This window comes from Panthera uncia, assembly GCF_023721935.1.
Source record: "Panthera uncia isolate 11264 chromosome C1 unlocalized genomic scaffold, Puncia_PCG_1.0 HiC_scaffold_3, whole genome shotgun sequence".
Classification (NCBI taxonomy): domain Eukaryota; kingdom Metazoa; phylum Chordata; class Mammalia; order Carnivora; family Felidae; genus Panthera; species Panthera uncia.
In genome coordinates this window covers 60,595,592-60,613,647 of record NW_026057584.1, presented here as the reverse complement: position 1 = coordinate 60,613,647, position 18,056 = coordinate 60,595,592, and the positions used below count along the sequence as shown (strand labels likewise).

General features: G+C 32.4%; 1 protein-coding gene across 6 annotated transcripts in view; it reads left to right on the top strand.

Annotated features, from left to right (window-relative positions):
• Positions 1-18,056, top strand: part of DYNC1I2 (dynein cytoplasmic 1 intermediate chain 2) — a 58,588-nt gene that overhangs the window by 19,343 nt on the left and 21,189 nt on the right. For 4 of the 6 annotated variants that reach the window (XM_049615526.1, XM_049615523.1, XM_049615524.1 and 1 more), the window contains exons 5-11: positions 2,317-2,376; positions 4,168-4,283; positions 15,586-15,681; positions 15,893-16,055; positions 16,179-16,278; positions 16,806-16,931; positions 17,818-17,964. In XM_049615526.1, the coding sequence (XP_049471483.1) occupies positions 2,317-2,376; positions 4,168-4,283; positions 15,586-15,681; positions 15,893-16,055; positions 16,179-16,278; positions 16,806-16,931; positions 17,818-17,964 (808 nt within the window). The remainder of the gene's footprint in view (positions 1-2,316; positions 2,377-4,167; positions 4,284-15,585; positions 15,682-15,892; positions 16,056-16,178; positions 16,279-16,805; positions 16,932-17,817; positions 17,965-18,056) is intronic. The other 2 variants (XM_049615528.1, XM_049615527.1) reach the window with 1 other exon arrangement.

Genomic DNA, 18,056 nt, shown 5'->3' with positions numbered 1-18,056 from the left:
AGCCCCGACAGGCTCTGTGTTGACAGCTCAGAGCCTGGAGCCTGCTTCAGATTCTGTGTCCCTCTCTCGCTCTGCCCCTCCCTCACTCATCTTCTGTCTGTCTGTCTGCCTCTCTCTCTCTTTCTCTCTCGAGAATAAATAAAACAGGGGCGCCTGGGTGGCCCAGTCGGTTAAGCATCCGACTTTGGCTCGGGTCATGATCTCGCGGTCTGTGAGTTCGAGCCCTGCGTTGGGCTCTGTGCTGACCGCTCAGAGCCTGGAGCCTGTTTCAGATTCTGTGTCTCCCTCTCTCTCTGACCCTCCCCCGTTCATGCTCTGTCTCTCTCTGTCTCAAAAATAAATAAACGTTAAAAAAAATTTTTTTTTAAATAAAAATTAAAATTAAAAAAAGAATAAATAAAACATTAAAAAAAAATCTGTTTGAAAAGAATGCTAAGATCTGAGAATGAAACAGAATGAACTTGAACTGAGCAGGCATGTTGGTAATGAAAAAATGAAGAGAATAAAAAGTATCAACGGAAAAATACATGAAGATGTGTGAAATGTATGAACCTCTGCACTTACTTGGCAAGACGTCCAAGATAAGTACACTCAAGAAGTAGGAAAAGATACATTAGACATTACCAGGTATGGTATTAAGACATATCTGAATCACTATTTCTAAATGCCAAAAATTTCTGTTGGGCCTGGTTATAATTTACGAATAAATATAAAAGGCCATGAAAAGTGTTCTCTCTCTAACTTTGTAGATTTGGAGTTGCATTTCATTAAGTTTCTAGTTCTCTTAGCACTTCTCTTATGTCTAAAATTTCGCTGACAGTTACTCAGTTGGGTAATCCATACTTTGTGTTCCTTTTTCCATTCTTGATGAGTTTTTCTTTCAGGCTTTTAGATTATGTTGGAATTTCACTTTATATGTCTATTGATGCCTTTAATATAATTCTGTATGTTATACAATGTATTTTCAGTAATGGCTGTATTTTGAGGCAAAGTTTTTCTTAATTTTAGACTTAAATGGCATCCTCAATAAGGAGCTGTATGTCACTGATAACAGTTATCCCTCTCATATAATGTAAAGGCTGTGGACAGAACATTCCTTGGAGAGCAGCTCACAGAACCCCCCTCTGATTCAACAAAGCCTAAGTTTGTTGCTGTTCATTGCTTTTAGTACAAAGTAGATCTTCAGAGTGACCTTTACATACATTATACACAATCCTGTTTAAATCCCAGAATCTTTATATTTCTAATATGAAGAATTTCTCTAGCTCAATTCATCTGAAAGTTTTTATTGATAAATTATATAGGAAGTAAAGTATAGAAATGATTTGTTGTATTTAAATATTATAGCTATCTTAGTTATATGTTATAACTTTATATAAATGAGAAACATTTGACAAAAATGGTAGTACTGAATATATTGTGCTTAACTTTTTTATGAAGGACTATGAGCATCATATAGTACTATACCTAATTATCTTATATACTGTTAACTTATAAGAATGCCAGTGTGATAAAGTACCTTTTGTTTTAGTCATATAAGATTTGGCTTAAGTGGAAAAGGTCCCATGTAAGTTATTTATCCAGTAGGCACGGCTAAAACACAACCAAATATTTATTTAGAATTAATATTCTTTAGGAGTTTATTTAGATAAGTCCTTTGAACATAAAACACTTTTCCTGGAAAAATTTATCTTTTCCTAGAGACAGAAATCTTCAGTTGCTTTCTAAAGCAGATGACATGTAAGCCCAAGGCAGTGCTTAACCCATAAATTACATAGGGGTCACATTTTGGAAACTTTAGCTTTTTTGTATCCCAGTGGAATAGTCTTTGGTTTTCTTACCAAAAGGCTTATGTGTTGATTCATTTCCTTTACCAATATGACAATTTCCTGCACACATTTAATGCTTTGGGCAAGATTATAATATGTTAACTAAGATGTTTTTACTAATGTTTTTTTAATTAAGAAAATTAAAAGTTTGGCTATTTTTATAGCCTAACTTGATATCCAAAAATAATATATTATTTGTGTTGTATGCTTTGGCTGTTCTTGTCCATTATTATGCAATACTAGTTTCCTGTAGTCTCAAAATACTGCCTTTAACTATTCTGGGTTGTATGTTTGCATCTTTAACCACATTATGCTTATGGCATGCACTAAGCATTGAGTGATACCTCGTGTTTTTTTTCATACTAACCAGAACATGTGGTTTTTAATTGTGAACAGTATTTTAGCTTACCTATTCATAGAATGTATTTGCTTGACTAACGTATGGCCTTTTTTGCTAACGCTTCGTGGTTGTCCTACAACCGTTTAGGACGCTGCATTGGGATACAGATCCATCAGTTCTTCAGCTTCACTCAGATTCCGATTTGGGGTATTGAATAGATTTTTTACCTTCCCTCTTTTATAGTTAATTTGATTCTTTGTGAAACTGTCCTAATTTTACTTAAATTTCTAATGTACATTATACAGTTAGGGAAAGAGTTAATATTTTACTGTGACACCTCATTTATCCTCTATCATTAGTGAAAGAAATATTTTATGTATATGATTTTTTAGGTACCCTAAGTTTACCTGTTTAAGTTCCAAAGTGCTTTTTTTTATTTCTGTGTTTTTGATGTAAAATTTTCTAAGCTGTGTTACAAACTTCCCAGATTTTTTCTGATATATGTTCTACATACAATTGAAACTTTTCTGGGTTACTAGATATGGATATTAATTTATTTTCCTATATTAATATTTCCTGATGATTCCTTCCTTAGAAGGTTTCAAGAGGAACAGAGCTGTTGGTCATCTATACCGTGGCCCCAGATTGTATTGATTTATTCATTAATTCATTCATTCACTCATTTATTTATTCCAGTCAAATTATAAATGTTTATAGATGCCATTGTTCCTTACTCAGATAGTTGTTTTACACTGATAATTTGTACCTTCTAAAACACATGACCAACACCTTTTGGAATTATGTCTAAAGTCAGAGTAAGTTTTCCCACTTAATTCTTTGATTATGCATTTTTTTCCCTTTGAAGCTAAGATATTCCTAAAGTGGAAAACACATTAAAAATTTATTATGGCCCACATTTAGAACCTTAGAGAAAATTAATCCATTTAATGTACTAATTTTATTTTTTTGTACAAGATTTTGAAAATGATGTTTTATAAGAAAAGTTACTATATTACGTATATATGTATATATATGTATTCATGGGTGTGTATGTATGTATGTGTGTATACGTACCCTGTGTGTGTATGTATGTATGTGTGCATACATACCCTGCTTGATATTCTGGAAGTTACAGCAGTGCTTTTATTAGATGTTCTTTTAAGACAGTCTTATAATTGAGAATTTCTTTGGGAGTTTGTAAGCATACCACATTATTTGATTTACAATTTAGATATTCTAATAAACCAAAAAAAAAGATATTTTTTATTTGATCCATTTTCCTCAGTTACAGTTCTCTTTTTTTGTTTATCAAAAAAGAATGTATTCCCTCTGTTTAAAACAGAAGGTGACTTTAGTAGTTTTATGGTATTCAAAATACCTGTTACTTTAGTTCAAGTATAGACAGTCTGTACTATAGTTTGTCCATGTGTGAATCAAGGACAGTACTGACCATGCAGAGATTAGAGATTTAAAATTTTTAATTTAAATTGACTTTATGATTCTCAATTTCTGCAAAGTAGAAAAAAGGCTTTCAAGAGAAACTTATTTTCCATTTTTAAAGCTGAAGTCTCCTAATGGTGAAGGAAATGAAATGTGGACTGAGTGAGGTCTGTATACCTGACTCTTCAGAAAAGTCAAGATTCCTATCCTCCTGCTAAGAGCATTTCTTATAACCAACAATATTTAGCAGTCCACTCTGAAATTCCTATCCTCTTACTCTATTATGCACACATTTGCTCTAAGAAACTAAATTATTTTCTATTTTAAGGTGACAAATAAATGAATGATTCAGAAATATCTTTGTTTTTGCTACCTTCTAAATTTCTTTTCTTAAAATGAAGCCAATTCATTGTTCGTCTAAAATTTCTTGAATAAAACAGGGTTTTAAATTACAGTGTTGGACACATAATGTTTAATTCTTAATTTTCCAAAATAACATGATTTGATGTAGTCAAAATGTTTCATTTGTTGTATTTAAAAACATTTGTCTTTATTTAGACGAGGACCTATTAAACTTGGAATGGCTAAAATTACACAAGTTGACTTTCCTCCTCGAGAAATCGTCACATATACAAAGGAAACTCAGACTCCAGTTATGGCTCAGCCCAAAGAAGGTGAATATCTATCCTTAATATGATGAGCATTAAGCTTCCATATTGAATAAATGGATTCTTTCTTTTTTTCTCTTCCTTTTTTTTTTTTTTTTTGGCATATTTTCTTAGGGAAATATGAAACTAATACACTAAGGTTTCTGTATTGATGTATTTGTTTCTTAGAGTTTTAAAACTTCTAGAAGTTAATAAAACTATAAGCTGTGATTATGGTTTTTAATTATATTGGCATAAACTTGAGTTTTTTAATCCTCATTTTGTCATTGATATGTGCTGTTTTAGAATTAGAAAAGGTTAGCAATCTATTTCTCTGTCACTGAGCATAATCCTCTAAAATAGTATATCGCATAGTAAATGAAACCATGTAAATTATTTTCTGTAGAGCATGTATATTCTGATACGCTATCATTGTTATTCGTATTAATGAACAAATCTAGACCTAATTCTTAAACTTTTTCTTTTGTGATCTAAGGGCTCAATTATATTGAGTTTATAAGCAATCTTTAATCTGTGCGTAATGGAGAGAAGTATACACAGACATTGAATGTGGAGTCCTTTGATTCTTAAACCAGAAGGAGTTACCTTTTTTACATTAGGGACTAATTTTTAAAATCTCATCAGATAGTTAATGATTCAAGCATGAAGTTAATATGCTAGTTCTTATGTTTTCCAGTGAGGCTAATAAATTTATGACACAAAAGAGGTTTACATAAGATCCACAGTTTCTTATCTGAAACCTTTGAAGCCATATATGTATTCAAATTCAGAATTTGTCAGATTTTGGAAAAGTTACTAGCAAAGTAGATGTACCATAAGTAAATACTCCAGCAGCATCTTGGACATTAATATTTTGGCAGCAGAAGATATGACTGTTCAAACTAAGTAAGATAAATAATAATTGTAAATAGCTTTATCTGTGGTTAGGGTTTACCACCAAATGAGTTATGGATTTTAGAGTTGTTGATATTTTGGATTTTGGTCCTGTAATAAATTTTCCATTTAGCAATCTGTGCATAAGGAACATTTTTTTCTCTTTGGCCAGGAAGATTCCTATTTAATAATGGAATATCAAACATTAAAATGTTACTTATCAAATTTTTAAAATTTTAGTTGCATTGCTGTATTTCTCCCTGAAGGAGAAACAAAAGTAATATTCACTTCAGAAAGTCTAGAAAATACAAGTAAACAAAAAGGAGAAAAAAATCCTTGAAACCTCTGGCTATTACCAAAGAAAATCTTTAAATTTTCATGTTTATATATACCTCAAAAGGTATTAGGATATACCTGTTTAAGTCTTTTTTTTATTTAATAGTAGATTATCACATGCACTTTTTAACAACTCTCCTTTGCCTGCCCACTAAGGATGGAAATGAAATAAATACCTTAAACTTTTTTGTTGACTTTCCTCTTGTTCCCCAAAAAACCATACTATTACGCTTGGAAAAATTTGAGGAAATCAGGGTAACATTTTTATCGTAAGTAGTTTTTTTTTTACTTGATCATGCAAATGTTCATTTCTATGGATACGTTTTCTCAGTTCTATTGCTCCATTGATTGGTAAGATTGCTTTCACAGGTGGAAAAATCCTCATCTTACTAGAAAAAAAAGCCACTGATGGTAAACTAAAGACATAAGCAACTTAAAAAAGGAAAGATAAAGTGTTGAACTATCAGTATGGAGAATACTAATACTGCAGGATTCCGTAATTTCTGGAAAATAATATTTTATTAATTAGTATATTCAAGTATTTTAATGTCTCTCTGAAGCTACATCATTAGATATGTTAACTCAAAAAGTGAGCAAAATAACCAAAATTAGGGCACAATGACTCATTTAAAAAGTATATTAGGCTGTCTTTCTTCATCTAATAATTTGGAGATTTATTTTTAGTTATTCCATCATAATTATGAAATGCATCTTGGAATGTTTGAAATGTAAAGCATTCTGAAGCAATTTTGGTCAGTGCCATCATAGTACACTTAAATTGAGTTTAAGTGAAGAGTTCCTTGTTTTTTTTTAAATAATTTTTTTTCTCATTATTACAGTAGTATATCATAGAGAATTTAGAAAATACAGAGAATGAAACTAGGATACTATCTTTCATCATACACAAAAATAAATTCAAAATGGATTAAAGATTTCAGTATAAGACCTGAAACCATAAAACTCCTGGACTGGAAGAAAACATAGGCAGTAAGTTCTTTGACATCAGTCTTAGCCATATTTTTTTAGACCAGTTTCCTCAGGCAAGGGCAGCAAAAAGTAAAATAAGCAAATGGGATTACGTTAAACTAAAAAGTTTTTGTGAAACCATCAACCAAAGAGGTGACCTATCGAATGGGAAAAGAAATTAACAAATCATACATCTGAATAGGGTTTAATATCCAAAATATATAAAGAACTTAGACAATATAAAAATAAACTCAATTAAAAAATGGGCAGAGGACTTGAATAGACCTCTTTCCAAAGAAGACATACAGATGGCCAATAGACACATGAAAAGATGTTCAACGTCACTAGTCATCAGGGAAGTGCAAATCAAAACTACAGTGAGATATCACCTCACACCTGTCATATTGGGTAGAATCAAAAAGACAAAAAATAACAGATGTTGGGTGAGCATGTGGAGAAAAGGGAACCTTTGTACCCTATTGGTGGGAATGTAACTTGGTGCAGCCACTCTAGAAAACAGTGTGGAGGTTTGTCAAAAACTTAAAAATGGAGTCACCATGTGATCCAGCAGTTCCACTCTGGGTATTTATCAGAAGAAAATGAAAACACCAATTTGAACATTATATGCACCCTTATGTTCATTGCAGCATTGTTTACAATAGTCCAAAATATGGAAGCAGCCTAAGTGTACATCTATAGATGAGTGGGTAAAGAAGATGTAGTGTGTATATATACAATGGAATGCTACTCAGCCATAAAAAGAATGAGCTCTTGCCTTTTGTGACAACGTGGATGGACCTAGAAGGTATTATGCTAAGTGAAATAAGAGAAAGTTACTGTATGTTTGCGCTTGTATGTGGAGTCTAAAACACAATAAAAAACCCGAAACAGAACCCGAACAGACTCATAGATACAGGAAGCAAACTGTTGGTTACCAGAGGGGGCACATGTTGGGGGTGGGTGAAATAAGTGAAGGGGATTAAGAGGTACAAACTACCAGTTATAAAATAAATGAGTCATGGGAATATAATTACTGCATAGAGAATATACTCAATATTATAACTTCACATAGTGACAGATGGTAACTACTTATTGTTGGGGTCATTTTTGTAGTGTATAAAAATATTAGATCACTATGATGTATACCTGAAACTAATAGGATATTTGTGACAATTACACTTCAGTTAAAAATATATATATAGGGTGCCTGGTTGGCTCAGTCGGTCAAGTGTCCGACTTTGGCTCAGGTCATGACCTTATGGTTTGTGAGTTCAAGCCCTGTGTCTGCTCTTTGCTGACATTTCAGAGCCTGGAGTCTGCTTTGGATTCTGTGTCTCCCTCTCTTTCTGCCCCTCCTCTGCTCACGCTTGTCTCTCAAAAATGAATAAACGTTAAAAAAATTTTTTTTAATTATGTGTAGGATGAGCACTGGGTGTTGTATGGAAACCAATTTTACAAATTATATATTAAAAAATATGTGTATAAAGGATATATATTAAAAAATATTATGTGTATAAAGGATATTATGTGTATAAAGGATACACGATTCCATTGTGTAATAGCCACTGTTAATATTTCCAGTTTTCTGTAATCTATTTTTTCAAAAATTCTGTGCATATGTACACACACACACAAATATATATACACATATGGTTTTATATCCTGTTTGAAATTTGCATTTTAATTGCTAATTTTTGAGATGTGTATAAATTTTTATTTTTTATTTATTTTTTTAAATTTTTTGTGGGGCTTGAACCCATGAACCATGAGATCATGACCTGAGCCGAAGTCAGATGCTTAACTGGCTAAGCCACCCTGGTGCCCCTGTGTGTAAATTTTTAAGTGTGAACATGTAACTTACTGCCTTTGAACTAATTTGAATGTATAGCTGTATAAGACTGGCATTTTTACAAAATTCTTTTTCCTATTTTTATTTTGCAAGTAATTAAAAATTTGAAAGATCATGATTTGTTAGATAGGCTGATGATCCAGAAGCACAAAATAAACTGTATTCTTTTCAGTTTTAAATTATTTGGAGCAAGGCTTTTAGCATCATCAAACTTTGTCAGATTTTCCATGAGCATAATAAGGACTGTTTCTTCTTAGCTGCTGTAATACCTGGTCTGGAATAGTGCCTGGCATGTAGTAAGAACATAATATTTGGTGAAGGAATTAATTGTTTATATCTACTGTGGAGAATAATTTTGCTTACTTGGGTTATTAATTTTCATGCATTTACTCTGGAAGTAACTACTGGAAAATGGGTTATTTTCAAGTGTTAATGCTACAGTATAATTATTGATGAAATTGGTGAAAAAGTATGATTAGTCTCAGTTCTTGGTTTAATGTGACTATATAATTTTCTAATCTCTATTTGCTCTTAGATCTATAAATGAAACCATTATAGATTCTCCTTAAAGCCTTTGTGGATTCCATTGTGACAAACTACATAGATACTAATGTGGTGTTATTTTATGTTCCTGTGTATCCCTCGGAATGTTTTGAACAAAATTGAACATGTTAGCATCTTTCAAATATATTATTTTAGCTATTTATTTGTAAACAGTTCTTCAAACTTTATGTTTAATAGCTGAAAATTTCAACAGCAAAGAGTGCTACATGTCAGGTATAGTGTAAGCACTTCACGTTATCACTGATCCTCTCACCAAATATTGGTTCTTTTTACACATGAAGAAGGTAAAACTGAAGGAGATAGTTTATGAAGGGTCATGTAGCTAGTAGCTAAGATTCTAAACCAAGTCTGATTCTAAGATGTACTTTCTCTCGCATGCTGCCACTAAAGCAGCATTTGCTACTTTTCATAATAGTAACCTATGATAAAAATTCAATTTATAGTATAATACAGTACAGATGTGGGTACAGATGTATCACTGAAACAAAAGTTTTATTAAATAGCACCTCCCCTTTTGTTACATTTCTTTTTTTTTTTAATGAAAAATGACCATAATGTGCTAAATTTATATCTGCATCCGGATAATATTTTACAGTAATTGTCTAAGTAATGAATAAACAGCTTTGATCTTTCATAGTGCTATGTGTAATTTTTCTTATTGAAGTTGAAGTGACAAGATACTTGAACTCAGCCTAGTTTCTATTGATTATGTCTGCATCAGCAGTACTACCTTTTAAATGTTCTTATGCAGACTAGACCTAGATACTACAATTAATAAAGGTCCTATTTGCAACCTAACAAGTATTCACTATTCTACAATTTTATGGAGTATGCACTGTATATGAAGGCACTAAGTCATTTTTGTTGTTGTTGTTGTTTCAAGTTGAGTTATGTAAGTGAAGGAGAATGAGAAACTTATCCTGCTACCATAGGGCCATCCTTGCCCTTTGGAGCTGTTGATAAAAATGAAATCATTTCTGTATTATTACAATTATTTTCATGTCTAGGGCTCTTATATTAAGTTTCTTTTCCCAATTTGGGAAAGTTTTAGAAAGAAAGAAAAAAAGCTGAAATTAAGGTTTTTTAATGAAAACACTTTGTGCTGAACTGTACTTGTACTCATCCATTTTTTTAATGCAGTGGTTCTCAAACTTAGCCTGGTTGGTTTCCATTTAAGAATTATGTAACAAATTCCCAAACTCACCATGAGACAGAATTGCTGAAATTACAATTTGAGTGTAGCAGACAGTAAATTAAACTTGGGTAGGCAGTGTAATCAGTGCAGAAGTAATATGAGTTACTAAATTGAAGATAAAAATTGGTGTTAGGCTTAACTCTACCATTTTTTTTTTTTTAAGGCTGAATCTATTATTTTAAAAAGCAGTGGGTGTTTTGTTTTGTTTTGGTTTTTTGCTTTGTTTTTCTTTTTCCCCATTCTAGCCATCTTCTTGGTTTCAAGTTTACCCTGTAAGTTGGTAGCACTGTTTCTGAACTGAGGTGCTTTGCTGTCTTAAAGCACCTACTGTGAATGAAATTGACTAGGAACATGTGACCTCAGTCAATTTCTCTCTCGGCAGGTAAAAAGCTTCTTATGGTGCCCACAGATAAACTGCTGGAAAAGTTACTTTCTTCCCTTACCTTTTAGAAGTCTAACTCTTTTGAAAATAGAATTATTTTTTCTTACCTACCTTTTCAGGATGAATTTTTTTGTTGCTATTTTTAGACAGATTTTCAAAGAGGAAGAAATCCTGTCACCTAATGTAATCAGTTTGTTTACATCAGAGGAAACTGAGGCCTGAGGAAGTTAATTGACAAGCCTGTCCTTACAGTGTGGGTGAATACTAGGGCCACAACCAGAACGTGGCTTTTGATTTCCCCTGAAGTGCAGTTCTTACGCTATTCCAATTTCTTATCTGTGTGGAGTTTTACAATTTCTTTTGGTGTTGGTTTAGTAACCAGATATTTTTCCTCAGAAACGTCAATTAGTATTTATAATGTATAGAAAAGTATTATATGTAAACAGCTCTAAGTTTTTTTTATTGCATCATCTCAATATCTATCAGTAATCCACGCTTACCAGGTAGACTAAATTTGTGGGCCTTCTTGTTGATACTACCCTTGTCCAAAATTGATTTTTCTTTTTTAAATTCTGGAATAAATAAGGTATTTAATAAATTCATTTAACCCTTAGAGAATCTGTGAGAATGTAAATATAATTGAAAATTAAAGCGTTTGTTCTAAATCTTAAAGACCATTAATCAGCATATCTGAAATTATGGCTTGAGAAAAATGTAATATTTATGACATCATAGATCTCAGGATCTATGTAAATGATGCCACTACTGCCTAGATAAAATCTGAATTTTGTATAAGAAAGACCATGTAGAGAGACAAATTGTGTTAAATGGTATAATTGAAATTTTACTTCTTTCTTATTTTCCCCCCAAGTTAGCATTAGATCTGTATTCAAAATATTTCCTGATTAAAAAGTCTGCTATATATCTTCCTTTGTTGAAGCTCTAAATTATTAAGGAAATCCAAGTGACCTTGCATATCACTCTATGTTATTTAAAAAAATAATAAAAGGAGTGGATTCTGTTGATCCATTCATGAAGCTTTGTCCCAACATAAGGTTCTCTTAATATTGATTTTAAAGAATAAGGTGTAAGTAGATGAGATTAAGGACAAATGGGTTGAAATGAAGTGGGTCAAATGGTTTTGATCTAGAAATTTTTAAAGGAAAACTATTTATATCTAATTTATATTTTAAAACTAATGATGAAAGCATTTCCCTCTAATAGTTTATGAAAGATTTTGTGAAGTTATTCATAAGTTGAATTTTTGAAAATTATGTTTTTATATGTAACAAATTTTCTAATTTTTAGAACTTGGTGGCAACTTCCTTTGTACCGTGAATAATCAACCTACTGTGTAATTTAGGAATACTCCATAGGACATTAAATTATCTTAAAATAGGGCACACCGATATAATGAAAATACAAAATAAATTTATAGACAACAAATGTATTTCCTAAATAACATTAATGCACTAATGATGGGATTTGTTTTTCACTTCATAATGAGAATTAATTGTGATAAGTGATAGATTAAAAAGTATCAGTGTTTAGTGAGGATTCTCTAGAATGTTACACATTACCTGTTAAATGTGTTATAATATTTTAAAATAATTCAAAGTGTACTTTGTCGCTTATTCTTAACTCAGATGTCTCTTAAATGTAATGTGAGATATAGATGAGAAAACTTGCTCTGTAGACTCCTTTCCTCAGCTTAACAAAAGCCACCCATTTTACAGATGATTTAACTTTGATTAACCTACTCCATTGTAACAGATTATTCCGACAACTGGAATTTCATTCTTTGGTGTTATTTCTAGGTGCAGCTTAATTTACAGAACAGCTTTTCTTTCCATCTCACCAAAATACATCACAATTTTGATGTTAACTCAAAGTAAAAATTCAATGGTTCATTAAACCTAGTCTTAGCATTCATTGACAAGAGATTTGTCATTTTAAAAGTAACTGCTACTTTATGCATTCTTTACTGCTCAGTTTATAACCCTAGATTCCCTGTCAGAGAAAGCATGGAGTTAACCACTTAGCATATTGCAATGAATATTCATCAATAAATTGATGTGACATGGCAGTCCCATTTTTCAGTCTTCTTGCTCTGTTGCATTCTTTTTCTGTTTTTAATATATTATAGTTTATCATGTAATAAGGACTAGCTTAGAAAATTTCCAGAATTATGATACTATATTTTTGATCATGTTAATTAATAGTCATTTAGTAGCTATTGTATTAGTTTTTAATAAGAGAAGTGTATTTGTTCAGAGGAACATTCTCTAATCTGATGTTACTGATGAGCGTTTTCGTCAGATATTTGGTATATATAGATAATTACCTAAGACCAACTTTATAATAGAAATATTTTTTGTAGTTTTTAAGAACAGATCATTTGTTTTATGTTCCTTGAAATTTTATTTAGCTTAGTCTTTTGACCTATCACAGTTTTTAAATCAGTTTTTAATCCATGTAGTAAGGGAGCTGTGTACATTCACTTTAAAACAAAATCCTGAAAACATGTATCTAAATGGTAAGTCATCATTCAGCTACAAGTAAACTATATGGGCAAATAGCATAGCAAATGCTGTATAATAGGCAGATATAGATCACTGTCTAACATACTTCATTTACATTTTAAATTTTAAAAGGAAAAGAGTGTCTATAAACAAGATCTTTTCTGTTAAATATGTAGATTATGAGGTCACTTAGCACTAAAGTACTGACCATATGCATTATGACAGGAATTTGACACCTGTCATTGGAAATGGTACTTAGAAGCCGTATAATGCAACAAAGTTGAGGGAGGAAAATACAATGTGGGTAGGAGGCTGTAATTTATAATTCACAGTGCTCAAGAATGACCTGTCCAGGGTATCTCAAAATCCTTCTCTTTGATTTTAGGATTTACATACAGTAAACCCTGCTAGTAAACAAAATTGATTAGGATAGCTAACAGCAGAAAATAGAATATATATATATTCTCAGACTTCATTTTTAATTGAAGTAAATATATCATTCTAAAAGTCAGCTTCTGAGTTAAATGTAATTCACCTATTTTATTACATTACACCTGCAGGTGATTTTATGGTAGAATTTCATCCTAATGTTTGAGCAGTACAGTATAGAATTGTTACCAGTTATACTGTTTTCAGATTAATAATCTGTTGTATATGAGAATTCATCTAAAAAGAAGTACTGTCTTTCTGTTTCTCTGTGTGATTATTTTGCCCAAAAAAAGCTTTCATTTTTTTAAGTAGCACAAAAGCTGTAATTGGCATGCTTTGTAAGGAAGTGTCAATGTGCAAGAGAGTGGCGATCACTAAGAATTCTTTTACGTGTTCTTTCCCCTTTGCACCACCGCCTCCTCAGCAGGGTCACTGAGATCACTAGCTTTTCTTGAAATGGCCATTTTCACTGGCAGGTGCATTATACCCTGTATTTTCAGATTGTTTTTCCATTCTGAATGTTTGGCAGGTTGATTGCTCTGGCTGCATTGACGGAGAAAGGGCTGACAAATGCGGTTGGGCTGGCTGAAAAGACAGTGATTACTGTTTTCCTTTGTGGCTGATTGAGGCCCTTGAAAGGAAAAATTTTAACCTTCACCATTTGGTTCAAAAGTATGAGCATATATTGAAATCATTCGTGCCATTTATCCTAGTTCTGTAAACTTGTCAGAACGTAAAAATCGCTCAATTTCAAGTAATGTAGGATTGGCATACGTCATTATCATTTTGATTAAGTTGGAGGTTGTATCATTGTGTGCATTATACAGTGTCATTTAAAGCTTTCTCTCCTACAGGTACAGTTGTATTTTTATTGCTTATACTATAGACTTAGAAAGATTTTCATAGCTCTCCAAACCTAACACTATGTGTGTGGTTTGGCAGCTGGTGTGGCCTACAAGCTGCATTTTGTTTGCAGGGTAAAGGCTTATCTGTAGGCCTCCTGGAGTGTGGGTAATTGCACAGGCTCACCATTGGGGAGAGACAGGATTGGAAGCAGCCGAGCGGAAGAATGTTGTGCCATCCCTTTGCCACCTTGCAGCAGAAAGACACAATCCCGGCAGTGCCATCTGGTTGTTGCTATCTTGTCAGCTGGCCTGGCTGCTGGGACCATGACTTGGCAGCTGGTTCCCATCCTTGACCAGTTCTTTTGTGTATGTAGCATGTATGTGTGCTTTAGATAATTTTGAACATAGGTTGGGGAAGTGACTATAACTAACAAGTCCCCTTATTGAATAGGCCCTCATTACTTCAGATGCACTGTGCTGTAGACGCCTGCTGCCATTCCCTTATAGACAAATGACACATCTGTTTAGGCAGTGAAAATAACCGTTTTCTCCATAGAAAATCTATCCCAGTGTGTAGTGCAGAGTTTTATGTTCTAAAACATTCTAAAGTAAGTGATTTTAAGGTATCTCTTGGTTTGGAGAGGAGATTTAGTAATAAAGTCTTCTTATAAACATTGTATATTATCTCAATATATATTTTTGTTCAAGTTAATAAAACATTATTTTAAGTGCTTATTGCCACATCATGCAACGGTACATAATGAGACTTGCATTTAAAATGACAGAATAGAAAATGTGGTCTCATAGCTATTATCTTTAAAATCTGCCTCTCAAATAGCAACCTGAGAGTTAATGTAAGCCGTCTTTATGCCATATGAAGACCCATTAGACACTGATGGTTTCAGATCACAAGTAAGCAGCCAGCTCTGTAGGCTATTTTAGACATTTGATTTTCTGCATTCTGCAGCATTAATGTGTCAGCATGCTACATAAAACTATGCAGGAGTTACATGTTATTCTGTCTGGAATGATAAGTGCTTGCAAGCTTTTAGAGATTTCCATGAGGAATCCTAGTTGCATATATATCTTATTTCAGTTTATGTAGCTACAAAATTTGGAATGACTGTTGGAGGTGCCACATAGGTATGTATAAACACCAAGAAGTTCCACTTATTTCTTTCTTTAAAATTGTGTTGATGAAGTTTGTATCATTTTTACTCATTCTGTCTTATCAGCGGTTTATCTTTAGCTTTTATCTGAAGTTAGTTGGATACCTTCTGAACTATTGCTCAGAAGTTCAGTTATTTTCGTAGAAATAATTTTTGTGTTACTGCTCTGTGTTTTTAGATGAAGAGGAAGAAGATGACGTAGTGACTCCTAAACCACCTATTGAACCAGAAGAAGAGAAAACTTTAAAGAAAGATGAAGAAAATGATAGTAAAGGTATCTTAAAGAATTTAACTTTAAAAAATTTTGTTGATTCCAATTAAGATTTTTAAAATTATTTATGTGTTAAGGTAGAATAAAATGCTCTAAATCGATGAGGCGAACCTAGTTGGAAAAAAATGTGTGGCATTCACTGATCCAAACTGATAGTGAGTTGACGTGATTTGATGGACATAAATCAGACTTCAGGAAAACATTTGTTTTCCAGCTCCCCCTCATGAGCTGACTGAAGAAGAAAAGCAACAAATCTTACACTCGGAGGAGTTTTTAAGTTTCTTTGACCATTCCACAAGAATTGTAGAAAGAGCTCTTTCTGAGCAGATTAACATCTTCTTTGACTACAGCGGAAGAGATTTAGAAGACAAAGAAGGGTAATATTTAATTGCTAAAATTACGGCTTCAGCAACATTACTTTAAGATTACTTAAATTACTTTAAGATCAAGAGTGAGAAGTTATAACACCATCTTTTTTTGGGTTTTGTCTTTTTCTGTAGAGAGATTCAAGCAGGTGCTAAACTGTCATTAAATCGACAATTTTTTGATGAACGTTGGTCAAAACATCGTGTTGTTAGTTGTTTGGATTGGTCATCTCAGGTAAATTGTAACAGAATTGGTTACTGTTAACTCATTTCTGAATTAAAATTAATAGACACTTTTAATTATGGAAATGTAATTAAATCAATATATATCATTTAAGGTAATAATGGATGATGGTTCTAATGTTATCATATTTATTTTATTTTATATACTTTGGAAGAAGGGATTGGAAACATTATTTATATTTAAAACTCAAGATTGAATTTATGCCACAACCCAGGTTTACTGATTTCAGTTGCTCACTCAATCCTTTGGATAAAATTGCAGCATGTTTTAATAAAATGTTTTAACATTAACATTTAACATTTTATTAAATGTTTTAATGTTAAAACATTTTAAATAACTAATTGTAGTAACTTAAAGTTGTGTTAACATCCCATTGAGCATTAACTCTAGAGATACCTCTCTTGGGGAACTGTTAGGTATTCGTATTTGCAAAACAATTGATAAAAACAGTTGAGTAAGAATGTGAGGCAATTCTTACACGCATAGCATTTTTTTTCCCACTTGATTCTTGTGAGCAGTATCCAGAGCTACTCGTGGCTTCCTATAATAACAATGAAGATGCTCCTCACGAGCCGGATGGTGTGGCCCTTGTATGGAATATGAAATACAAAAAAACTACCCCCGAATATGTGTTTCACTGCCAGGTAAGATGGTCTCTTAACAGTCTTCCCTAAGTTTAAGAATTCATTAATGAATTTAGACAAGTGCCTTTTTTCTTTTCTTGTCAACATGATGATTTCATTGGATTGGCATTTACTAAACCACCCCATATTTGCAAACAGATGTTAACAGAAAACTGAGGACTTCTCAGTTCAACATGATATGCCTTTTGTAGCTTTTCTGACATCTCTTATGTTTAATCACACCTAAAGTCCTTTGCAGTTGTGATTTTCTGTTATTGTGATTGATTGTTTAAAAGGAATCTTTTATAAAATGTCTTTTCTACAGGGAATTTCTCAGGAACTTATTTGCTGAATATACAATTAGATGGTTGGCCCACTGAATTACTTATACATGGCCTGAGGAATTGGAACTAGATAGTTTTAACTAGAAACATATGTTTGAAGCAGGAAACAGATGCAGATTTTTAAAGTGGGTTTAGTGGAAGGTTAGAATTTGTAAGCCTTTTCTGGTTGCATAAGTTATAATCTTTTAATAATAATCATAATTCTGAAAAAAATGCTTAACTGAATCACAACTAACTTATACTCTGTTGTCAGATTACTGTTAGAGGCTAATGGAGAGCCAGTTGTCTTTTGATTTAATACTGTAAGCACATGAAATAATTTTTTTGCTTTTTTTATAAATTGAACACATTTATGCAAATAATCATTACTTTTGACTTTAAGGCAAAAGCTGTTCTAAAGGTATATTTTTATATTCCAAAATAAAATGAAAATTTTAAATAAATTTCTTTTTATAATCTCTAATACCTTATAATAAAAGGGAAGATGTTTTGGATATAGAATTATTTTTATAACAAGCTTCTTCCATTTGAACCTTAAGTATAAAAATCTTACTTATTTATAGTCAGCTGTGATGTCTGCTACGTTTGCAAAATTTCATCCAAATCTGGTTGTTGGTGGTACATATTCAGGCCAAATTGTGCTGTGGGATAACCGTAGCAATAAAAGAACTCCAGTGCAGAGAACTCCGCTGTCAGCTGCTGCACACACAGTAAGTAAAGAGCTTATTTCCACTAGACTCCTGTGCTGTTTCGCCATTAAATACTTAGCAGTGTCCATCAGAGTAGTCTCGGAATGTGTTTC